Below are 25996 nucleotides of genomic sequence, written 5' to 3' on the forward strand. Positions count from 1 at the left end.
AAAGAAAATTATCACATAATAATTTTTGTATAAAGTTAGAGGAAAGAACTGTAAGGCTAATAAATTAGCTAAATTAAGTCACTGTTGTCTTCTATTTAAAGCTTAGGGTGTTATTTTAATAGTACAGCTTATATATATTTTGTCTAAGCGCTATCCTATGTGTTGATTTCTCATTTTACAAACCTCTTGCATGAAGTGTTCAACAGTAGTACATTTGAGTATCCCATCAGCCATGCATTGCGGAATCTCAGGTAGGACTTCACGGAGGAGAGCTGGTCACTCTGTGATCTGTAAGTTGTTCTGCTTCCAAACTCTCCTTCTTCTTGGATGTTATCTCAGAAAGGAAAACAGTAAAATGCTAATTTAGTTGTGAGTGACTTTTGGAGATTAGAGGACATATATATTAGAGAATAATGCCATGTTTAAGAGTGAAGAATCCACAGAAGTTACTGCTTAGTAGTAGGTCCTAGAAAGTAAGGAGAAAAGTGAATGTCATGGGCTTCTGCTCTTGGCATTTCAGTAGCAAGATGGATGTTAATACTTTTTTTAAAATGTATTTAATGTACCTTAAACGAAGGTATTCATAAAGAAAACTAGGAATAATTGATAAAAATATGTAGGCAAATTCAGGACATAAATTGGTTTTGTATATTGTAGAGTCTGTGGGTGGAGAGAACCACACTGATCTTGGTGCAGAGTTTACCTGGAATATCTCGTTGGTTTGAAGTGGAAAAACGTGAAGTAGTGAGTATGAGTCTGATTGCAATACATATTGTAGGTTGGTTTACTTCCTTATCCATATGTTATTTGATGAACTGTTTTAAGATTTATTACTCGTATCTAATTTCTTTGAGCAAGTTTTCAAGCTAGCTACGACAAAATTACTTAAAGTATTTTGAGTTGTCTGGTTTCTCTTATCTTGAAAAGTATTATTAAGAACCACTTTATGATTCATTTAAAAAGTTGAGGAAAAAATATGAGAACAATAATGGGGAGCCAAAGGCAACATTTAATGTCAGCAAATTACTTTTTTAAAACTCACCATGATGTAACATTTAATGCTTACAATATCTCTAGTTTAACATGTCTTTCTGTATTCTTGAGAAGTAAACATTCTCCAAGTTCCTGTACCACAATAAATGCCATGTGGGTATAACTTTGTTCTGCCCAGAGCTCTGTTGAAGTTCTGGGTTCTCAGCATGGGCAGGGAAGCATGCCTACGCAGAACCTGTAGGAATAGGGTCTAATGCAGCAATCTGCTACTGACACATTGTAATTTCTTCTCCTTCCTTGTTGTTATAGTTCTTAGAAAATCCTTAAATACATTTCAAATGTATTTGTAGGAGTGCTTCTCATATAAAGATCTCTAAGTAATTGGTCAGTTGTTGAGCCCAGGAATACAACATCTGTAACTATTTTCCTTCCTGTCAAAGCCAATCTTACAATTGTCCCATTAAATATAGGGGTACCATTGTACAACTGATTTTCTTTAAAACTCTATTGTGTTTTTCTTTTATAATAGCAATAAAATATCATTTGTTCACTGCCCTCATATTCTCCTGTAGAAAACAAAAAATGGAATTTAATAAAAATTAAAAAAATTTGTGCAACATGACAGATTTTGTTAGTTGCCTCCTACTGAGTCCTTACTAAGTTAATGAAACCTAATACGAAGTTTACTATCACGTTACAACTGTAGTCACCATTTGCAAAAGTTAACTGTAATAATTTTTTTTCCTAGGCATGTACTAGATCGTGACTCTGATTTGTGTTTGTATGTTTTGGTAAATTATGGCAACTGCAGGCCTGTACTCTTCCTATTGCTTAGCTTTTTGCTTTTCCTGCAGTTCATGCTACTTGAGAGAAAAGCTTCCTCACCCTCCAGAGAGGACAGGCACATCCTAGTCGAGGACTGCCCTTGCCTACATCTTGATTATCAACTTAGCTCAAAGCTTTCATTCAAACTCCTCATCCATAAAGCCTAGTTGTTGACTTCACTTTGGGTGGGGGAAACTAGCTTGCCCAAACTTAAGCTCTGCTCTGTGCCCTTAAGCATGGTGAAGCTCCTGACTTCAAGCTCAATTTAAGTAACTTTACCAATGATAGTGTAGGCCTCAATTCCAAGAGTTCCATCACAGGCTGAAGTACGTGTGTTTTGCAGCAAAGGCTGAGTATCTCTCAATGTCAGATAATGAATCTACGAGAGGGACACATTTGTTTATTTTGGTCCTTGATTAAGTGAAAAAATTAATTCTCTCTGTGCTCAGAGTGTACGCTAAGAGGGTAGCCCAAGAGAGAAGAATTTTTTTCTACCCCAGTACACTAGAACATAGAAAAACTTTGTTTTATTTTAAGAAATAAAAAATTACCTTGGATATATTTCATCTTTCAGCTGAAGATTAAGTATGTTCGCAATGTTCCTTATTCCCCTTTCAGGTGGAAATGAGTCCCCTTGAGAATGCCATTGAAGTCTTAGAAAATAAAAACCAGCAGCTGAGAACACTGATTAGTCAGTGTCAAACTCGACAGATGCAAAATATTAACCCCCTCACAATGTGTCTAAATGGGGTCATTGATGCAGCAGTTAATGGTGGAGTTGCTAGATACCAAGAGGTAAGCAATTTATTTTCTGTTTATTAAGAATTTGCCATAAGACAGTTTCTTACTGATTTTTTCTCTGAACAGATGCAGCTCTTCTGTATGAATTGAGGATGGGAAGTGCTACATCAATAATAGTTTTAATTATACCTATATTGCAGTTTTGGGTGAGGTGATATTAAATATGTATAGCTTCATTGAAACAGTCATTTTGCTGCAGATAGTCCTATAAACTTAATCCAGCGATGCGCTGATGCACAATTACCTTGCATTCTTTTGTGGTTTGTTTGGGGATTTTTAATAAAGTAGTTAATTTTAACTATATTATTATAATATATTCCCTCCATACTACTCTTCTAGGTCAGGAGCTACTTTTAGCTGACCAGCAAATTTACTTTTGTGTGCTGACATTCTAATTTGAAGATAGGTATAGAGAAAGATATATATGTGTGTATATACATATAAAATTCTTAACAAGAAATTTATTATCTTGAAAAATCATGTTCTTCTAGATTCTTCTTCTTTCTATTGTCTAAGTTTTTAAGGAAAACTATTTTCTTGAAAAAAAAAATAGTAAGAAATAATACCTATAATTAAGAAATATCTAGAACTGGATTTGTTCCCAAAAGTTGTTCCTCATTATTACCATCTCTGAATCACCTTAGGAGAACCTTATATGTTTGGGATGCTGTATATCCACAAAGTTCTGTGGAATTTTGAAACCACAGTAAAAAGAAAGGAAGTACTTTTTTTTTTTTTCAGCCCAGCTTTATCATCTTCTTTCTCCTAATAGTCTTATTAAATACTTGTCTGCTAGTTGTTCTGTTTCCATTGAAAATGCCAAGTTGAATAATATTTTATCCACTTGTCTCAAAGGTTGCAAGATTCAGTGTTCACTCAAGAGTGTTAAATTTTATAGGAATGCATCTAAATTAAACTACAAGAAATTGAGTCCGCTGTAGTGTTAGAATCTGTCATCAGAACAGCAAGGTTGTGAAAATCGTGAGACTAAAGCAAAGCAATACTCTGTTTGATGTTTCCCAGCTGCCCTTAAACAACAACAACAAAACTGTTTAACATAGTAAAAGGCCATGAAGGGAGTCCCTTGAGAAATACGGTCATGTCAGAGCTATGTCTGGTTTGAATTAGCGGTGTCAGAGCTAGCTTGGTGTCTCTGCATAGCTTTCCATTCTTCACAAGCATATTAAAGGTTCTAGCTTCTTCCTTTTTTGTTGTTGTTCTTAGCTGCCATTCTTGATCTAGACAGTTTTGATTCCCTCCTGTCCTCTCCCTCTCTCTCTTGCTGTATATCCAAAATAGGACTTTTCACCAATTTGCTTTGTAAACAGCAAAACTGATGGGAATAGTTGTGAGACTTGGGTGTTTTGTTGTTTTTTTGGTTTTTTTTCTATTTCACCCTCATTCTCTTTGCATGTCCCTCTTTCAGCCTTTATATGTCTTCCCTCTGTTTTGCCACATCTTACCTTCTACCTTCCTCCTTTTCCTTTCCTCCGTAAATGCTTTTCTCTGCCTTTCTGTTTCACTTGCTTTTGCCTTTTGCCCTGTACAAAGCCCAAAACTCAGTCAGTCTTGGAGCACGTGGTCTTGAGGTAAGCGTGACCATACCTTTGCAGATATCCTCCTTCCCTTCAGGCAACTTCCCAGCTTTAAGAATAATAAGACCCAGCAAATAACATCCTTTGGCCAGCTGCTGCCTTCTTGGTTCCCTTTTATTTTCCCTTTTCCTTTCCCCCCTCCTTCCCCTCACCCCCTTCCTTTTTTTTTTTTTTTTTTTCCCCTCCCCTCCCGATGGGATAAAAAGCAGCTGTTTCTAATTATTCAGCACTTTGGCCAGTATTACATGTGTTAAAGCTACACTTCCACTGGTTTCAATACAGGAACAGATTCTAGGAAAATCTATAGAAGTAATAGTTATTATACAGCACTGTCATGTGTGCTAAAAAAAAATAGCTGTAGGCTGAACTACTGATTTTTTAAAAATTTTTCTAAACACTGTTAGAAAAGCACAAAGACTGTGTTTTGTGCCCACTAACACCTCTCAAACTGTAATTTGTACTATAACTTACATTTCTTTTAGCTCCTTTACATGTGCTAGAAGAGTAGAGGCACTTTCATGATTAATTATAGGAAACCACTGGTTCCAAGAATGTAGTCAAATTCTGATTATTTTTTTAAAGTACTCTTGATTTTGTTTGAAGTTAAGATTCTTACATCTCTGACTCATTACTGATCTGTATAAATCTCAGCCTAAAACCACTGGGACACCACCTGCCTGATATTGAAAGAACATTAAGCTTGTAGCTGAGGGAAAAAACCCATCAGCTGGCAGAAGTTTGGGATTTTAGCAAGTATCAGAGGGCTCCTTTTAATAATTTAAACATGAATTCTTATAATTCTACTTATATGCAATGAAAGTACCATGTGAAATAATTTTTTTTTCATTACAGTACCAGCTTTCTAGACAGGTCTCAGCACTTCCTTGTTATGGGTTGTCACAGCATGAAATTTTAGATCTGAATCAGAGGAAGGGGTTTATTTATCTCCAGGCCCACTGCTCCCCATATTTACAAATTATTCTGCATAGCAAAGATTTTAACAGCTAAAGTTGGATGGAGAACCTTGTAAGAAGTACGTGAGGGAAAAGCTAAGACAGGTGCGAAAGGAAAACACAGCACAGAGCAGCCACTATTATCCTTTCAGCTCTATGGATAGAAAACCACGTGTCTGTATAGGTAAGCATATAGACACGTTTGGTGACAAATGCAGTTTTGAGAAGGTCTAGAAATCTCAAATGACCAGCTGAGCATTTTTATTTACAGAATAGTGTCAAGAATTGTTGTAAACTCAATATAATCCCCTTGCAGGGTAGGATAGTTGCCATGTTAAGAAAGATGCAATCATGAACAAACAAGGAAGTGCTATGTTCAGGCCATGGCTGGTGGGTAAAATGACTTTGATCATTGGTACAACTGGAAAGTCATGTAAGCTCATGAACATGCCTAGATGTTGGTCAGATGCTCCTGAAGTGAAAAGTGTACCTTTTTGATATCAATGTCACTGTGAGTTCTTGAAAACATTATTTATATTGAGAGTGAATAAGAAGATAATCTCACAGCTCTGATACATGTAATAGGATATGATTTCACACTGTTCCTAAGCAATCTTTATATTTAAGGGGTAATGAAACTCCTAGTATGAAAAGAGAGGAAAATCTAACTCTTTGTAATTTTTTGAAACCGCTATGTCACAATAATGGGGAAGAGACATTTAGTTCAGGTGATCTGTGTTTGGTTTCAACTCTGATTTGCAGGTTTCCACATTTGATTCAGGATCTGTTCTGGATATTGGCAAATTCCATTCAAGAGTGGCCACATTTTATTTGCTCGTAGTGTCCACCAATGCATTTTTGAATAATTATTTAACATTTATTATCCTCTGTTGCAGTAGAAAGGAGCTTTTGTTTAGAAAATATAATCTAGAAACTTGTTTTAAAAAGTGTTTTTACTCACTTTATGTTACTTTGTGATTTTATTCTGCTTAGGCATTCTTTGTCAAAGAATACATCTTGAACCATCCAGAGGATGGAGAGAAGATCACACGCTTGAGAGAGCTGATGCTCGAGCAGGTAAAGTAGGGAAGAGACTGACTCAGTGGCCTGCTCAGCTGTTCTAGCTAAAAGTGTCCCAAAATAAAATATAACATTTCAGAGGTTAATAATAATTGCCCAGTGGTCTTCAGTATCTTCTGAATTAGATTCCAAGTAGACAGCAACTTCCTATAGAAGCAGGTTTCTGGGTCATGTTAATATTTTTCCCTAGTCCTTTTCATCATCATCTTTATCACTTCAAACTATTCTAAATTAAAGGTTGAATGAGAGGCAAGTTTTTGTCTTGTGATGATCATATGCAAATATTTGCACAGCATATTTTGCCACGACTACAGAATAAACATTTTTGTTAATGGTTTAGCATAAGAGAAAAAAAAACTTGAAAAATCTTATTACATTGGAATATATGCAATAATAATTACCAAAGTAGGTAGGCAGTAAAATAAACACCAAATTATTAAATTAAACAGGTGTTCTATGTGTTAGATGTTTTTTTTGTATTATTTCTCAATTTATTCTTAAGATAATGACCTACCAGCCTCAAATATGAAGCGTCTCCATTTGGAAATGCTGAAATAAATTATTTTGATCAAATAATCTTACTAAATAATCCTACTCTGCCCTGGTGAGACCCCACCTGGAGTACTGCATCCAGTTCTGGAGCCCCCAACATAAGAAGGACATGGACCAGTTGGAGAAGGTCCAGAGGAGGGCCACGAAGATGATAAGAGGGCTGGAGCACCTTTCCTATGAGGACAGGCTGAGAGAGTTGGGGCTGTTCAGCCTGGAGAAGAGGAGGCTCCGGGGAGACCTTATAGCAGTTTTCTAGTACCTCAAGGGAGCCTACAAGAAAGATAGGGAGAGGCTGTTCAGTAGGGCCTGTTGCGATAGGACTAGGGGTAATGGTTTTAAAATAGAGGGAGGTAGATTTAGATTGAATATTAGGAAAAAAAATTTTACAATGAGGGTTGTAGAACACTGGAACAGGTTGCCCAGAGAGGTGGTGGATGCCCCATCCCTGGAAACGTTCAAGGCCAGGCTGGATGAGGCTCTGAGCAACCTGATCTGTCCCTGCTCCTTGCAGGGGGGTTGGACTAGATGACCTTTGAAGGTCCCTTCCAACTCTAACCATTCTATGATTCTATCATTCTAAGTATTTCAGCTTTTTAAACTGACGTTTTCCTATCTTTGTTCTATGCAGCATGTTGAAATTTCAGACTTTATTGCCAGCTTGGGATAAAGAGGTCAGAGTACTGGAATTTGGCAAGACGGAAATTCCATTTTTCCTCAGCATTGTGGTATCTTTTGGTCAGATCAGCCAGAGAGACAGATCCTCAGACAGTACAAATCAGAATAGCTTCATTGAGCTCACTCTAATTTCATTTAGATAATGTATAGTAATTTACATTGCACTTTCAGTTTTTCAAGCTATAGTTAAACTCACTAACCCTTACAATTTAAAACTGGAGTTAATACCTTCCTATGACAACAATGTGAATTACAACTGGTAGCAGTTAAACCCTGTCTGGCACCCGCGGATGATTTAACAGAAAACGCAGAGCGTTCAGAAGGGGCGGGATGGCTATGTCTGCAGATAGATGTCCCGCAGTCCTGACCTTGGGTCAGTGATGCTGTGCAGCTGTGTGCCCGCTCGCAGGCTGCCTGAAAACGTCAGCTAGTAGCTCTCATCCAAAGATATTACAGCATAGTGTAGCTATTTTGTTTTTAAATCTGAGTTTATCTGGTTCCTCCTGTAACTAATTCAGTATTTTAAAAGCCTGTGACCAAATTTGAGCAAGATTAGAGTTTTAGCAATGTTATTCTGAAGCCTGCTGGGCGTTATGTCAGGATTATGGATAATGGCACCACTTACTTAGGTCTCTGGAGAGTTGGAATAGGATTGGGAACTGTGCACTTCATTGAAAATATATTCCAGGGTCTCTGGTGGATGTGACCACTGCTGTTAAGTTTCATGTTTTTAATGGTAAATGTTCTTGTAGAAAAATGCTTTTTTTTCTAAGGGGGTTAGAGCTGCTCCTTTGTACAGTTACCATTTAGCTAGAATTTTCACTATGTTATCCATAGTGGTTTTTATATTAGAGTTCAATTTGTGTGGGCTAAATCTTTTGTAGTCAAATAATAAAATGGGAGTGGGGCATAAACCTTCCTGTGTGTTACTGGTTTTGGTCTTAGGCCTTGTTTGATTACAGGTCTGTCAGGGATTTTGACAGGTGATTTTAATACAATGTGCATTTTCTTGAATTTTTTTATTACTATCATAATTGATGATGAAAGCTTAAACAAAAAGAATCAAAATGATATTTCGCCCCCACTTTCCTCCTATCTCTTCTGCAGGCCCAGATTCTAGAGTTTGGCTTGGCAGTACATGAGAAGGTGGTGCCGCAGGACATGAGGCCGCTGCACAAAAAGCTGGTGGATCAGTTCTTTGTGATGAAGTCGAGCTTGGGAATACAGGTACGTGAGCAGGTGCATAGATAAACCGGGAGACCATTTAGCTGCAGTAAGGGTTGTTTAATTTTCCAAGGCGACAAACAGTGACATCTTTTGGTTGTTTGTCCACATTACATCTTGTAGCATTCTTACAGTACCACAAAGCGAAGAGAAAGTTGTTAAACCTTCCATGCAGTGCAGAGAAAAATAGTCAAGTTTTAGTAAGGGGAAACTATAATCAGCAAAAAGTTAAAATATTTTTCTTGCTAATGGTGAAGCTGATCCAAAATGCAGATGCAACTATTCAAATTGCTATCTGTATTTTACAAAATGCTTAATGATATTATGTTCACTTTAATCTTCTTTTAACAACTTGCAGGAATTTTCTGCCTGTGTACAGGCTAGTCCTGTTCATTTTCCAAATGGAAGTCCTCGCATATGCCGAAATTCCATACCTGTTTCTATGAGCCCTGATGGTGCAAGGGTAATACCACGACGCAGGCAAGTTAAATTTCTAGAAATTGGTAGATTTTGTTGCTCACAGAAGGTCACCCATAGAATACTTTTATTGTGTGCATGCTTCCATAGTCCACCTGAAGTATCTTCAGGCATGAATAGCTGATATATATATATATTCTCTCTCTCTCAACTAATAAATCCAAATTAAACTGTGGAGATTAATGAACATGTGCTGTTTTCACCTGAAAAACTATGATTGGCAACTAGAGTTAACTATTTTGTATTTCATTGTTCTTATAACAGTCCCTTGAGTTACCCAGCTGTCAATCGGTATTCATCCTCATCACTATCATCGCAAGCTTCTGCTGAAGTCAGCAATATCACTGGGCAATCAGAAAGTTCTGATGAAGTTTTTAACATGCAGGTACAAATTACTGTAATTCTTCAAACTAAACAGAATCTTTCTTACAAGGCTATTTACTAAAATAATGCTTCTATTTTATTCAGAAATCTTCAAGTTATTGCTGATACTTCCTTTAAAAAACAAATCTTTAAATGGACTGTTAACCTCCTGAATTTAGAACAATTTTTTATGTAACTGTTTCTTTTTCTTTAACTTAGAGCATTAATTTTTTACAAAAGTAATAAGCAGCAATGCACTATGATGCAAAGTCGTAGACTTTTCTGCCCAGTTGTCACAGTTGTGATGTAATTATTTCTGTTAATTACATTTCTATTTATTTGATATTTTACTACATCTTTGTGTAGTTACATTAATGCTTTTTATACTGGTTTGCTATTTTGAAATACTGAGAAATTAGTCTAAGAAATTACAAGTTGTTTGTTTTAGTGAAAAGTGTGTCATACATTTTTGTTTTCCAAACCACTAAGTGTGATGTGGTAACAACAACATCTCTTCTCTACACAGCCTAGTCCGTCTACCTCAAGCCTGAGTTCTACTCATTCTGCTTCACCTAATGTGACCAGTTCTGCTCCATCCAGTGCCAGAGGTCAGTGCTTGTCTCCTGTGGTAAATCGTATTAAAATGATTCTTGATACATTACTCAGCTGAATTTCTGCATAATATCACTGGTCAGACATCAAATTTAGCCAGTTGTTTGAGGAATATGAATTACTGAAGACAGAGAATTTCTTCATCATAAGCATAGAATTGGTATGTCTGAGTTTCACTGCATTAATTTAATCACTTGACACATTTATATTCTAGCCTCTCCTCTGTTGTCTGACAAACATAAGCATTCCCGAGAAAACTCTTGCCTGTCCCCCAGAGAGAGGCCCTGCAGTGCCATCTACCCTATTCTTCCGGAAGCCTCGCAGGTAGGAAGCTTGTTGGGAGTCCTCTAAACACAAGTAGCTAAGATGATGATAAAATCGCTTGTTGAACTTCAAGTAGATTCAGTGTTTGCTTACTGCTGCTAATTTTCAAGAGGTTTTTTTGGTTTTATAAGCAAATACTCTAAAATATTTTATATGAGAGATGTGAATCGATGCTTACTTTGTCTAGGTTTAGAGCTGGTTTTTGATATTTACTCACTACAGTGAGGAAGCGATGCAAAGACGTACCAGATAACACAGCCTGCTTGTGTGAAACATCAGCATTTGTTCAACCTAGGGAAGAAGAAAGAAAGAAAAACTGTTATCATGACAGTTGTCCATGTTGACCTCCCCTTTATTTCTTCTGAAATAGCTAATCCTAGCCACTGTGAGATAATAACACGCTCCATGTGGCAATTCTTATTTTTCAATGTAGTTTCAGAAAAGAAAGATAGATGTTTTGTTACTCCTGATAAAAGAATGAGTTGATTTCTTACCTTAAAATTACTGTTGCATAGGCCTATATGAATTTGTATCTTTCAAGTATCTGAAATGCAAAATGAGCTTGGTTGAGCTGGCCAATTTTGAATCCTTATTTCATCTTTTTTTCTTAATGGATCTGCTTTTCTAAAGTGCTTTCCTTAAACACAGTTGCTGTTTTAATCCATGCCATCACACAATGCACCTCTTGCTGAAGCTGAAAAAGAAGAGAACACAAATACAGTGTGAAAGGTCCTTCTCTCAGCACTCTCATTTCCACCAGAAATTGTGCCTCTGATAAAAAACAATTTGTTAGTCTGGGATCCTTTACTTTAGAAATGATTTGTTAGTTGTATTCTTGTCCCTTGCTTCTTCAGTTATTGAATTGGCTCTTGATTTAATTTTTTCCTCTTTTCTATTTAAGTCCTCATGCTGTTACCTGAGGGCTTAAGAAGTAATACTGAAGCTTAGCCAGACTTAAAGGCAGTTCTCAGAAACTACTTACTGATATATCTACTGGGCACTTTCTCAGTGGTAGTGGAGCCAAACCATTATACAGGAAAGACCAGGAGATGCTCTTTAAATAAAGCGGTTTTACAGTTTGCCGCAAAGAAAAAAATATCCCGTTTTTGCTCCCAGACTGCAAACTCTTGCTTTGCCAAGTGGAATGTGACTTCTATCCCCAACTCTACCCGAGATTCCATAAGGGAGGCTGAGGAGCTCGTAGGCCCAGTCTCCACTCTCTCTGAGACTCGCCCAGCAGGAAAATCTCCCAATCTGTCTCTACCCTCAGTGTCCCAAGAGAGGGTAAGTAGAAAATTAACTTGCTTGTAAAGTGAAGCATGTTTCAAAGGTGAGAAGGTCTGACAGTTTCTTTCTACTCTCATAACCATAAATGAGGATGTATCTTTCTGGGGAAAGGTGGAATTTCTTTCTCGTACTGTATTCCCCAAGCAGTAAAAATGGACTATGATCAGGATTATGATTCTCTGCCTTCTGATTAAGAAGGGGAAAAGAAATAGTCAGGATAATTGTAAGGAAATATCTTAGAGATACCTGCAACTCTTTTTAGAATTTAGATGCTCAAACTGTTCCTTGCCCTTTCTATTTTTATTCTAACACCAGTTAACTTCAAAAGTCTTGGTTGGAGCTTCACACTAAGTTAATAAGGAAAGGACTACCCATTTATGAATGTCTTTGTTACAGCTTAACAAATGCAATTTTCACAATAGTTTTTCAACTGGGAAACATAAGATGTACAGGCCAATTCCTGCACTTCAAGTCCAAATCGAGTCCTTTCAGGCCATAGCTACCTCATTTAAGGACATTTGATGGATTTCATAGAACAAGACCACAGCAGCACTGCATCCGCTTCCCTTGTTGAAACTGATGCTCAAGGTTATCTATGTACAGCCGTTTTCAGTCAACATCCATTTACGCTTGCTTTTTGATCTCTGGCTGAGCGATTGTACAGTGTCTCTCCAGCTCTTCCCATACTCTGAAGAGGAATGCCTGCGGTCATTGACTGGTCAACAAGCCTCCTTAGTTTTTGTGCTATTATTCTTTTTAATGGAGCTTTTTGGGTTTCACAGCTTTGGGGTTTTTTTTGCATCTTATTAAACATCCTGTGATTGCTCTTGTTCTTCCATATGGTTTTATATTTCATTATTTTAGTCTGTCCTCGTTTCTCTGTATTTGTCTCTTTCAGCTTTTGTCTCTTTATCTCCTCCAATTTCAATTGCTTTTTCAGCCTTTGCTCTTTACCTTCACAACAGAAAACAAACTTCAACACATGCCCACCAGATCCTAGTGCACTGCGGATTCACTAGGCAGTGAACATGCAATCTAGACCAGACAGGAACATACGATAAGATTTTCTGTCACATTTGAGTACATGTGGGGTTATACCACCTCAGTTTAATTGGTAACACTGGGGATACAGATACTACCTGATCCAGTATGACTCTAATGCATCATAGATAGGCAAACCTAGTGTAGCTCAAAGTCTACCAAAGCATTCTCTCTATGAGATGTTTTAAATCAAGTTGAATTGGCCAAGTATTTGTTCCTTACTTTGTAACGTGGAGTTGCAACATGTTAGATGGATGATGATTACTTTACAGCTGGGTTTGCCATCTTGTGGAACCATAGCATAGTGCCTCACTAACTCAGCGTGGCCCTTCCTCTCTGAACAATGGAAGGAGATACAAGAATGAGATTTGATTTGATTTGGATTCCACTGATTGTCTGATCTTACTTTAAATTAAAAGGGAAGAAAAAAATTTAAGTGTATCTTTTCTCATTTCCTTTGGAAAGTACATCAGAATTACTTGTAGGATTAACTGTATGCTGTTGCTGTTGTTACATCTGTTATCAAGATAAACTAGTGACCTACAGTTTATTTGAATGCTGCCAAAAGAAATAACTGGTGAAATTTTAAAATTGTTTCTTAAACTTACTGTGATTTTTTTTTAAAAAATGAATATTCAGAAAAGGAAAGACAGACACACATTGAGTCAGCTCTTATCCACAAGAGAAGTAAGAATGCTGCTACCAAAAAATTCAGGATTGTAAATAATACACAATGCTCTTCTAAGGTAACCGCCATAACTTGAATATTGTCAGACATTACACCTTGTTCAGATCCTGATTCTACAATGAAATTATTGCAAATCTGTCCTGCACTTGTTTAGTAATCTATCAAGATACCACTTGAGGAATGAGCTTTATTTTGTTTTTTAGGGAGCTGGAAACTGTCAGAACTCAGTACATAATAGTCCTCCCTCTGATTCCAGTGTGTACAGTTTTCAGAAAACTAGTCTACTCCCTTTTTGTATACCATTTTTATTGAACTATTTATGTTCTTAGGTGATGTTTATCACTCTGCCTCCAAAGTAGACTTGTGTGGTGGGGATAATAAAAAAAATATTTTTTTTTTCTTAAAGGCTACTGAAATACAACAGCAGCTATGCATAAACTGTGCTGTTTTCAATTTACAGAGAATGCTGTTTAATCATATTGGAGATGGTGCTTTGCCACGAAGTGATTCCAATCTGCCAGGCCCTGACAAAGGTGAGTGGAAATGCTGCATCATACCAATCTTGGAAGTAATGAAAATATCATTAATCTGTCATATTCCTGTAGAATGCTAATTCTACTGTCATCTCCAAGTTTCAAAACATTCTAACTAACTAAATTATGCTAAAACTCTAAGTTTCAAAATACTTTGCCAAAAAGCAGGGAACATGGCATTTGTTTAAACTGAGTGTTTTAAAGGCCACTCAGAAGGGCCCAGGAGTTTGCAGGAAGGAGGAATGGAGCAGCAAGTCACAGCAGGCGGCTGCCTGTGAGAGCTGTCCTTTCTGCTTCTCAAGAGAGATATATATGGGGTGACGAACCCTGGAGATGAACTTCTAGAGACTGGGGCAGAGAGAAGCTCAAGAGATGGACAGAGTCCTGAAGTTCGGTAACTGCAAGTCCTCTTTACCAAATAGAAGTCATTGTACTTTTAGCTACACTTTGATGGAAGAGAAAAGATCAATTTGTGGTTTGGGGGTTTTCTGTGGTTTTGTTTTGTTTTTAATTAGGGTGAATGAGAAACCTGTGAATTTCCACAGACAAAATATTGCCTTTTATAATTTTGTGCATGGGGAAATTCAATATCGTTGACACAGTTATTGTGCCAAGATTTCATTATGTGCTCCACATCCATAATATGCTCATTTCATTATGCTCTGCCCTTTGTGGAACTGTGACTGAAGGATACACTAAAACAGGTGTATTCAAAATAAGTATTTTAAGAATATGCTGTAACAAGAACTGACCAGGAATCAGATTTTCATCAATAAGAGCTGATTTTTATAAGTATTTTTGTGTCCAAGTTTTTATGAGAGCTCAAGTGTGGAATTTTTCACAGGGCCGAAAAACATATGAAATAATTTAACATGGAAATGGCAAAATTTTTCCACTGACCCACGCAGCCAAGTATATTACAGAATTGTTAAAATAAAATATTCTCTCCTGGAGACTTCAGCAGTCCAAAGAACTGACTGCTTGAATGACTTAAAAGAAAAAATGGCTTGTCAAGAGATTCAGGCATTTGAAGTACCCAGGTCTGGTGCCAAGTCATTTTTAGGATGAGGGCAAAACCATACTGCTAGGTGACGGCCTACAATAAAAAGCAAACAATGTATTGCATATCTTGGCAATAAAAAAGCAAAATGATCCTCTAGAAAATAGATCATGCTGTGCATGGTTCTCGGGGTCAACTAGTGTGCAATTATACTGTAACAATATTGTTACAGATATGAAACAAATATCATTTGTACTGTACTTTTTGTATTAAGTCTGGTATATACTAGTATAGTGGGATTCCAGTCCTTCTGAGAACCCTTGGTGTTGCTATAATAGCAATGATTGATACCATCAGTTAGCTACAATACTTTGCTTTTTGCTTCATCTTTATAAATGAGCACAGAGTTCTTGGATGTGGTTCTCCACTCACAACTATGAAATAAGCAGACAAGAAGGAAACTGTCATGGCAAGGCAAGAGGTTTGCGGCTTTGAAGGGGGGGGAGTGGGGATGTTTGAAGCAGTTGTTTTCCACTTTTTTACAAGATGTGTAAGAAAAATTTTGAGGTTTAAGTTAGCTTTTGTCCTGTCCGTGTTAAATGCCCTGTCTTTCTATCTGACTTCTTTACAATATTGGTGGCTCCTTGATAACATGAGATAATCCAGTTCTATTAAGGAAGCTGTTCCAGGCCTTATGGGATCATTCAATTATGAAGTCGTGGAATTTGGTAAAAGTCACACAGACAAATACAACAGCCAGTTTTATACATATCAAAGTGGCAGTTTATATGATCAAGCAGAGATCCTTGACCATGGCTACAAATAGCGTATATAAATTTTCTTACTTCACAAGAATTTTTTTCATTTGATTTTTTTGTCAGACATCTTCACTTCTTTCACTTTTTACTCCATTTTGTGCCCTTCTTTCCACCTGCTTTCAATTCTAAAATTGTAGCCTATGCAGGCAACAAAAGACAGTTAGCACTGAAAGCTTTCTGAGGGAGGTTGATTGGAATTTGGCGGGTTCCTTTCTCTAGTCCCTTCTGTGTATAAAATGAGTTAATGGAAAGTGTTTATGAATAGTCTGTTCCCCTCTGCCTAGAAACCTTTAAATAAGAGTCTGGTGCAAAGATAAACTGATTATATTAACAGGCTTCAAGCTTATCTCCTTTAGAGGCTGGATTTGCAGTGCACCAGAGTGCTATCTCAGCTGCTGCTGTTGTAGATGGTCCCAGCTGCTGTACAATCACAAACTGACCTGAGGGCCAGATGCATACATCAGGCAACTAGAAGATTGACAGCCATTATTTAAGAGCTTTTCAAATGCTGATGTAATCATGAGAGCTTTTCAGGCATGCTTGTTAAGTTGTTTAACATTTTCACTCTGTGTATTTTTACGCTCATGGATAAAGGCAAGTTAGAGAGCTGGAAGTGTTGATGCTTATGGCAGCTTTTTCATTTTCTTCCAGCTGTAAACACCACCCCCAGCAGCTGGAGCCTGGACAGTGGGAAGGAAGCCAGAAACACATCAGAAAGTGGAAAGCTTATATCTCCTCCTGTACCACCAAGACCTGCACAGACTGGTGAGTTAATGGATATTTCAGGCTAAAATCCAGTAAAAAAGTGATTTACTGGAGGGCTTAGATTCTTTCCACTCTAATTAATGTTTAACTACTTGAGCAGGTTAATTTATTATTTGGTTACTGACATGGAAGGCTGTAGAACTGCCTCCACAGGTATTTTCATCTCAGTAATGTTTTCTGTAGCATTCTGTTTCCAGTACTCTGCCCCTTCATGAGTAGTTTCAGACACTTCATGCTGGTACTAGGGAAGATCGTAAAATTTAATCTTTTGATCTTATGATAATTGGAGGTTAGTAATCAGGAATGATCATTAACCACAGAGAATCTTACTGGCCAGAAAATGCACAGGCAATCATGGAAGTAGGTGAGTTCTGTTACTGTTACCAACTTGCCTTTCAAAAGATTAATTTCCATCTAAAGGAAAGGCTGCTTAAGTGACACTATAAATATAATTGTTCTCAAGGGATAGAGGACACTTTGTGTGTTATGCCTTAAAGTATGTCCAGGCATGTTTACAGTATATTTACAGGTAAACATTTGATTAAGTACATTACGTATTGTCTTTTTTTCTTATTTGGCATACAAATACATAATTAAGAGAAGAAGAAAAAGAGGAGGGGAAAAGTTACTATGCTGACTTTTTTTGAATCCTGTTATCATTGGGGAGCATATAAACTGATTTACAATGATACAAAATTTGTCAGAGAAGATAGATGCAGAAATTTCTTATACTTCCTTGGTTGTAATGCAAGATAATCATGAGAACAAAGTAAAATAAACAAAATCTCTAAAACTGTTTTCAGATTTCGGGCAAGTACCCAGTGGGAACCAGAGATAATGCTTGTGTATAGAATGATCTCCTATCCACTTAAAAAGATTTCTTAGTGAAAATTGTAATGCCAAGAGTGCACTGAAATCTTTCTGACTTTACAGCATCACCAGCAAGACACATAGCCTCCGTTTCCCCTTCTCCTGCTGGCAGATCACCAATGAAGGTACTGTCTTATTGCAGTGAATCGCCGCTGTGGGACAGGTCGTATGTGGGGTAGATAGTATATATTTAGTATACATTTTGGGGGATTATATTATGTTTTCCTTTTATTATCATATGCCTGTACAAAACCCATTCACAAGAGTAAGTAGCCATAACAATTAGAGCAGCTCTGAAGATTTTCAAAACTGCACACAAGTAACCTCATCTTCAGACTCTCTAGCCTCTCAGTATTAGGCTTCTCACCTGCATGAGTGATCAAGCTCGCCTGAGTCAGTGGACAGAAGGGAGCGTAAGAAATAAATGGAAGAGTTGCCTGATGTTCCAGCTAGTCCAGAATTCTGTCTCCAACAGTGGCAAAAGGGCCAGCTAAGGAGAACCTGTTGTGCAACCCATTCATCTTACTCCTCCAGCATCCAGAGCTGTTGGATTAGAGGGTGTGTTAGTGAGTAATCCCTGCTTCAGTCATTTTAATATCCATTTCCTCTGCAGAACGATCCATGGAGGTTGTGTAAGAAACTGGAAGTAGTTTGAAACCTGCCAGTAGGAAACATTAAGCACAGGCTGTGAATAAGCATTCGTTCTTCTTTGGCAGTTAAACACCCATAGCAACTGAGGATCCAGGCTAAACTAGGCAGATTTCATTTCTATTTCAAGATATTTGAAAGTGTCAATCCCCACTTATTGCACAACAGCTTATTGGTTGGAAAGCTTGACCAGGAAATCTGTGTCTTCCACAGCACTGGAGGACATGAACAAGCAGCCTGCATATTTCAGTCAAACCCTGGTACTGACAGACTGCACGTTATTAGTCTTGGCATAGCTTCTACTACCCTATTGAAGCAGAGAGAATTCTGTGGTTAGAAATACGAGGGTCAACAACCTGGAAGGAGAGCAAGTAGAAACGAGCATGACTGGTGCTTCAGGTGCCAGGGCAGAGGGAGGCAGCCCTGCCAAAGTGATCCCTCAGCTACCCAGTGCCTAACTGATGCTTCAGAGGTACGCATCTCCTGAGGAGCACAGTGGCTCCCCAGAATGCCACCTTTCCCTTTGAGGTCCCTAATCAAAAGTCTGCAGTCATTCTCCTCTTTGTCGTCCCATGAGCCTGTAACATTTCCACTTGTGGCTGCACGGTGGTCCAGGTTCAACAGAGAGCAATTGTGCTGGCCATCAGAGTGCCCCATAGTCCTATTACCATAGTAATAGGACCTTCTGCTGAAAGGAGCACTGATCCCAGGTTTTGCACTGGCTGCTTATTAGGAAGCTCTTCAGAGCATTAGGATATTGCACAAAAGGTGCACGACTCTTCCTTTGCTCCTGAATGGATGTTTTCTTCTAAGGGTCTGGACAGAATTTAAGCATTTTACAGCCAAAGTCTGGATTGCTGCTTGGGAGAGGAATGCTGGCCCAGAATACTTCTGAGAGTTGCTGGATCTCACTTCCAGCATCCATGAATTTCCAGACTGTTTTGGTGTCTAGACTGTTACTCACTACTGGTACAAACAGTCTGCACTGCTGTGAGGAACCAAGTGCTTAACCCTGCTCAGCTCCTAAGTTGAAGCAGGCAGGGTTTACACATACTTGCTCTTGTTCTGAATGACAAAAGCAAAGGTCCCAAATCTTATCTATGGTCACTTAATCCAAGTGTCAAGCATTTGGAACTCGAACCAATTACATAATTTATTGGAAAACTTTGACCCTGGGTGTTTGTTGGCGTAGGAGCGCAGCTGCAGCCTCCTCACATGCAGAGGAATGGAAGCTGAAACAAGTAGTTAAACAGGCTCCTCGCAGTCTCTGAAATATCTTCAACATGTACTGAGCTTTAAATAAAACTTGCTCTGCTTTTCCCTAGCCATATAAAGGGCTCAGTTTTTAACCTTTGTTCCAACTGTTGCGTGCTGCCAGAGAAGGCCATCTTAGTACTACAAAACCCACTGTTGTAAGTGAAGCTTTTTTTTTTTCCATTGCTTTCAGTGCACTGTGGATCCAGTCCTAGACGGATAACTAAAGATTATTTCAACAGCATAAAGTCAGTGCAGCCAGCTCTATACATCCCTACCCCTCTCCTTTTCCTCCCCTCTGCACCCTTTGTTGCATGGCTCACACTCTCACCTCAAGCTGAGCAGCTCAGCGCCAACCAGTCTAACAAGAATTGGGGTGAGAAATGTATTTCCATCCCACGTGATTTCTCCATCCCTTTTTTAGCCTGTGCTTGAGGCCAGTAAGTCTAGATTGTCTCAGATGGCTCTGGTCAAAATCAGATATGTTGCAAAAACTTTTCAACTTGCAAAGTATGGTCTAACCTTTTTACAGTTTCCAGTTGAAGTTGCTTAACTAGAATAGGACAGCTCAATGCTCTTTAGATAGGGCTTTACCATCCCTGCCTTCTATTCTTCGTCAGCACTGTTGTTGCCGCTTGGGCCCTCAGCTCCCCATCCCTCACCTTCCCTCACAGACCTGCAAGGCTGCTGGTGCAGCCATTGGCAACCTTTTCCCCTCGTTGGACCCTCATCCCTGGGGCTCACAGTGGTGTTCTGTGTTTCGTCCGAGCGGCACGGTGTGTTCAAGTAATGCTTGGGAGATGGGGGAGAGGAAGGGTGGAGCAACTATGGTTCAAAATGTCATCTGCAGCAGCCGTGATGCCTCACCTCCTGCCTTCCCGCTGCCGCCCCTGAATAGCAACAGAAGCTGCGGGCCGAACGGGCCTGGCGCCCAGCAGCGGCTCTTCGCTTGGCATCTGCTCTGCGCTTCACCTCCAACCTTGGTATTATGGCACACTGGGAAAGGATGCCACGATGTAAATTGCACTTTCCATTGCATGACAGTGCACTAAAACTGTGAGGAAAAGCTTTGGAAACTGAATTTGGAACATGAGAGACTGAAGTAGCATCAGTGACTGGGATGCAAGTCCTGTGCTTCGGCGTTAGGGGGCAGGACACCACTAGGTACTCACTACGCAGGGTTATGCATTTCACTCAAAGCTAGGAAAATTGAGGGTTCATTTTAAGGGCTTCCAGATTTTTCCAGGATATTTTGATAGTAAGATAACATTTAAATACAGTTTTACTTCCACTTACATGAATTACTGGTGTGAGCACTGTTTAAGGTGTAGCTAGGCACTCTTGAAATCAGCTTTTTATTGGTTTCTTACTGGATCTTACTTAAACAGGGACACAATCATTTACGTTTATCAAGCCTCAGAATCTGTGCCGTGTATCTGTGTGTTTTCAGTCTGAGCACAGAAATGCTCTTTCTTGTTTAGTTCAAGTGAATTCTTCTTCTGCCCTTTCTTTCGAACAGGGGTCTGTGCAGTCATTCACACCGTCTCCAGTGGAGTATCATTCCTCGGGGCTCATATCCAACTCCCCGGTGCTGTCGGGGAGCTACAGCAGCGGCATCTCTTCGCTCAGCCGATGTAGCACGTCAGAGACGTCAGGCTTCGAAAGCCAAGGCAGTGAACCAACAGTGACTGTCCCAAGCTACAACGTTTCTGAGGAGCCTGTGAGAAAAGAAAGTAAAACCCCGCCGCCTTACAGCGTGTATGAGCGGACTTTGAAACGCCCCATTCCTCTACCTCACAGCCTCTCTATCCCGCCCGCTGCAGACCCGCCGGCACTGCCGCCCAAGCCACAGCTGGTCCGGCCAAACAATCTGGAAAACAGCAGCAGGAGGACTGAGCAGGTTCCCCGGCCCAGGCCTCTGCCCCGCAAAGTCTCTCAGCTATGAGAAGCCACTTTTATATTTAATTGCAACCAGTTCTTTACCGTTTAAGAAATAATATTTTTTAAAAATGGTAAAATGCATTTAGTTAGGCACTTTAATGTTTTGCCCACCTTTTCTTTTGAGTAATTTTGAAATGCTTATTAATATTAAGTTGCACATTTGAAATGAAACTACTAATTTAGGTTGCGAGATATTACAGGAAACATGAATGAGAGGATCTTTTTTTTTTTATTATTTCATGGTGGTGAATAAATGCTTTTATTTGTACCTTATTTTTATTTAAAAATTAAACTAAAACCCTACAACTCTCATCTGAGTTAGCTGAATGCTTCTTACAAGATACAGAATATATTGACTGGATCTTTACTACTAGAGATAAATGCACGCTTTCTAACAAAGTAGTCTGTAGACTAGGATGTTTCTGCAAGTAGCTTGAAAGTTGTTTCTCTTACCCAATGAACAGGTTGGTCATTTCAAATGTCTGTGGAAAAAGCGGAATTATAATGCAAGTTATACTGCAGAGAAATGCTGTGAGAATGTAGTTTGGAATTTTTGAAACACACACTTGGTTTATGTTATTTTTAAGATGGAAAAATGCCTGCGTTACATTCAGCGTAGAACACCGTTCTGGTGAATCTTTATAAGGTTTTGTGCCATTAATGTATTACTGTACCTGATGCATCCTTTTCGTTTTGAGGTGCAATTTACTTTTATTCTTCCAGTTAATGTTTTTCACATGTTTTGGTTTTGTTTTTTAAAAAGCTAGCAGCTTGCTAGTGGAGATTCTCTGCTGTTTTTGAAAGTTCACCCTAAACTACAATCTGCGTATGAAATAGATACAAATGAATTGTTCATTTAACTTGTGTACAAGAATCAGTACTGACTCCTACCAAGGCAATACACTAAATGAACAATTTTTTAAAAATACAAATTGCTGGATATTGATCAATAAATTCCAAAAGCTAATTGCAAAGGTCATTAATAATTCTGTAAAAACCTAGCAAAAATTCTGGACAGCTCTTTGGATGTGTATGTACCAGTGGAGTCAGGTTTTGGATTTGCTTTTTAGCTTGAGTTCATCACCATCATCTTTATTATAGGAGAATGGTGTTTGGCCTTAGGTTGGATTTTAGAGACCGGCATCTGAAGAGCTGTGGAAAGCTAATGCCAAGCCGTAGGAATGTGGAGGGAAAAAAAAAAAGAAAAAAAAAAAAGCACCTTCTGTATGTATTTTTTGTATCCTCTTTCTTTTACTGACTTTTTAACGTGCTTGGGAACAGATGTGTGAACTACATTTTAAATCATGCTGTTAAAAATATTCTCCCTCTTTTGTTGGGAAGCTCATGTTGATTTTAGCTGTGCTTGATTTGTTGATAGTTTAACTGGAAGAAAGTGACCACTTTTTATATTCTCTCAATTAAACCTTCAGCAGTTACAAGCTGTTGATGGTAGTTATAGAGGTTTTCTATAATAAATGTTCGAGTATTTTTGTACATAATTGGTAAATTTTAATAAGGCGTGTACCATTATGTGAAAAAGAAGCAGTTGTGTATGCAGTAAGATTGTTATAATTATGCCAAATACTTTATGTATGGAAAAAAAAACTATTTGTAAATATGTGCTTTTAACAATAATTCTGCCATATTGACTTTACAATTTTGAATGTCAGAAAAATTAATATATGTTAAAATATTTATGTTTTAGTGAAAGTATTCATAACTTGAAAAGGAACGTATGAATTTTAGCTTTGTATCTTGCTGATTTCAAAGTCTGAAATTCCTTGAACTAGCTCTTGCTTTCTACTATAACATTTTTGTGTCAGTAACCATGTCATAAAAGGTGTAGAAGGCTACGTATTTATGCTGATATAAAAAGATAATGCCTGAGATTTAAATAAGATGTCACAAGTAAGATAACAAAGCTGCTTTGATTTTTTTTTTTTTTTTCACCCCTGTGTAGTTTAATAGATTTGTTGACTAGTGCTTGAGCACAGTATGAATCAGTGTTATTGGCTCCTGAAGCCATTTTTTTATGTCTGGCAGTGAGCAGAGTTGATGACTTTATCATTTGTGTGCATTACTGAAGTCAACTTTGCAGCAAAACATTTCATGAAGTTTCTGTTTACCTAGACACTTGTATTGGTTGCTGCATAATGTTAATATGGAATAAAAGGACTTGATTAATCTTTACAGTACAACTTGTTTTCTACAGAATGAGAGATGATAATTCAGTTTGTCATGGAATTAAAGTTTGACTCCTTGTCTTGCTAAATCCAGTTTTATTTCTGTTAAAAATCTCCTGATGGGTCTTGTTTTCTCCCTGTTTGGAGCCGTAATTGCTTTGTGAGACAATGCAGAGAGTATTGACCTGCTCTTCTGAACAAGTGAAGAATGTAAAATTTATTAGGAGAGTTCACTGTAAATTAACCTGCATGAGTGCTCTGTTTTTATAACCATGACATCAGGAATACTCTGAACGATAGCAGACGGTGTAAAATTGACAGAGTACTCTAAAACTGAGCTGATACATTTTCTGCTTAGCCACTTTTGACAAATTGATTCTGTAGATCAGCTTTTCAACCTGATTTCCTATTAAAAAAATGTAGTATGAAATTTTGTTATGTATGTTGCAACACCCAGCGCTTGAAAACCTAATGTAAATAAAGGTCTTGTTTGAATTTTATGTATTACTCATAAATGTAGTTTTATCACTTTTCTAGATGACAGTAATTCAAGAAGTCGTAGGAGAAGTTGTTGCTGTTACTAGTCAATAGCTTGAATGTTAGCCAACATGTGTGTAATAGGTGGGAAGATTTTGTATTCAAATACTGCATTTGAGATGCTGGTACCTTTGGGATGCCACAGAAGCAACTGCCAACTCAGCTGGCTGGCGTTGAAATGATGCAATTCAGACTGGTTCTCATGGTGGGCTGTCAGTGAACTCCACTCTGAGGATGTCTCAAGTCAGATCATAGCCAGTAGCCTCTGTCCTGAAAGAAACACAAAGCTGAAGTTACTCCCTGATAGTAAGGGTTTCAGGGTAGTGCAGATATGGCCCTGTTCACATGGAACAAGGTGGAGCTATGTGTAAATCTTTTCTTCTCTATGAAAGTGGCACCTTGCCTTTATGCCTGACCATTCTTCTTGTTCACAGATTGTCCCACAGCATCAGCAAAAAGCACAGTGACTGAGCAAAAACCTACCGGTAGGCAGGAGTCAATGCCTGAGGTATAAATGATGAAAAGCACCCTGTTTTGAGTGTAGCTCTGATCAGTCAGGCATGTAGCAGCGCTGTATCAGTAACCCCAGGTGCTGACAGATGCAGCTCTTTTGCTCCACAGCTCTGCTGGTTACTGGGTTTTCCCACAGCACTGATGATCCAGGTAGAGCCTGGACATGTACTTGTGGAAGAGCAAAGCCTCATCTGGGACAGCATGAGAGGATGTTCCCTACCTGAGCCCTTCAGATCCTGACCCTGAACCAGATTCTGTAGGAGAAAGACCTTTCCCTATTAATGTAATTTGTCTTTTGTCTCCCTATAATTTTAATTCAGCTTTTGACATATGTTTCATATAGGAAACTAGGATGATTAGTTGCTTCAGATAACAAAAAAAATCTTGTGATTAAACAGCAAAAATATGCAAGCCTTAGAAATATGAAAGGTTTAGAGTTGGATATCTCATGTGAGCACTAAGCGTCAGGATTGGGTAACCCTTCCTGGGTGGTAAAATAAGGCGGCTTTTTCAGTAAGGAGCTCAGCATGCTTGTAATGACAGGCTGATGACGTTGCAGACTTCAGTGAGGATGGAGCCTGGGATGTGAACCTCCCAGGCACGCCTGGGCAAACTCACCCAGGTCAGAACTTGTGTTAGGGATACAGTTCATAGCTCCTCTCTAACTGACTGATGCTGGGTTTGTATTTATTGCAGGAAGATTTTGTGAGAAGAAGGGAGAAGGTGAACAGTTGGAGAGGGGGAAAGGGTGGGGCAAATAAAAACAAGGCAAAACCCATGATGGCTAGATAATTGATCCATGTGTGTTTTCAGCCACTGTCACGTTCCAATTTCGGATGAGAGGAAGGCCCCCTTGCATTCTAGCCGACCTCAGACGAGTCTGGGAGGCGAGGGGCGGCTAGACCAACCTCTCACACACCGGTGCATGGTTTTGCTCGTATTCTTGGGAACAGAATTAAGACTCAAAACAGAGCCAAACGCCAGGTAACTTTATTAACCCGACAAGAAGTTTGTAAATGGAAGAGAAAGGAGAGACAGAAAGGAAAGCGGGGAAAGAGTGGCAATAGCTACCACCATGGAGCTGCGGTGTCCCGATAGTCCAGTTCACTTGATGGGGGAATGATTCGTCCGATGTTGGTTGTTTCAATGTTGATTCCGTGGATGTTGGTTCCATCGATGTTGATTCTATCGATGTGTGTTCCCCTTTTATGTTAATGTACTCATTGTAGTCCAAGAGCTGGTTTTCCTAGCCACACCCCTCACCTGGCGCTGATATGCACACCCATCACTGGGTGACATGCATGCCTATTATCATCTCTAGGAGCATGCCGGGGTGGCGGGGGCTAAATTTCTCAGAATCAGCTCTGCATTCAGGTTCTCAGGACAACAGGAATTGGCTTGCAAGATAACGGGAAGCCATTGGTTTTTGACAATGTTGAGACAA

General features: G+C 38.7%; 1 protein-coding gene across 4 annotated transcripts in view; it reads left to right on the top strand.

Moving 5' to 3' along the window:
• Positions 1 to 24002, top strand: part of DOCK4 (dedicator of cytokinesis 4) — a 253451-nt gene extending 229449 nt beyond the window's left edge. For 2 of the 4 annotated variants that reach the window (XM_086747731.1, XM_086747741.1), the window contains 13 exons: positions 658 to 744; positions 2437 to 2613; positions 6161 to 6244; positions 8582 to 8701; positions 9057 to 9178; positions 9440 to 9560; positions 10065 to 10146; positions 10365 to 10474; positions 11591 to 11758; positions 13951 to 14023; positions 16493 to 16606; positions 17540 to 17601; positions 20898 to 24002. In XM_086747731.1, coding sequence (XP_086603857.1) covers positions 658 to 744; positions 2437 to 2613; positions 6161 to 6244; positions 8582 to 8701; positions 9057 to 9178; positions 9440 to 9560; positions 10065 to 10146; positions 10365 to 10474; positions 11591 to 11758; positions 13951 to 14023; positions 16493 to 16606; positions 17540 to 17601; positions 20898 to 21323 — 1746 coding nt within the window. In that variant the 3' untranslated portion in view covers positions 21324 to 24002. The remainder of the gene's footprint in view (positions 1 to 657; positions 745 to 2436; positions 2614 to 6160; positions 6245 to 8581; positions 8702 to 9056; positions 9179 to 9439; positions 9561 to 10064; positions 10147 to 10364; positions 10475 to 11590; positions 11759 to 13950; positions 14024 to 16492; positions 16607 to 17539; positions 17602 to 20897) is intronic. The other 2 variants (XM_086747749.1, XM_086747759.1) reach the window with 1 other exon arrangement.
• The last annotated feature ends 1994 nt before the right edge of the window (positions 24003 to 25996 follow it).

This window comes from Chlamydotis macqueenii, chromosome 1, assembly GCF_036417535.1.
Source record: "Chlamydotis macqueenii isolate bChlMac1 chromosome 1, bChlMac1.mat, whole genome shotgun sequence".
Lineage (NCBI taxonomy): Eukaryota > Metazoa > Chordata > Aves > Otidiformes > Otididae > Chlamydotis > Chlamydotis macqueenii.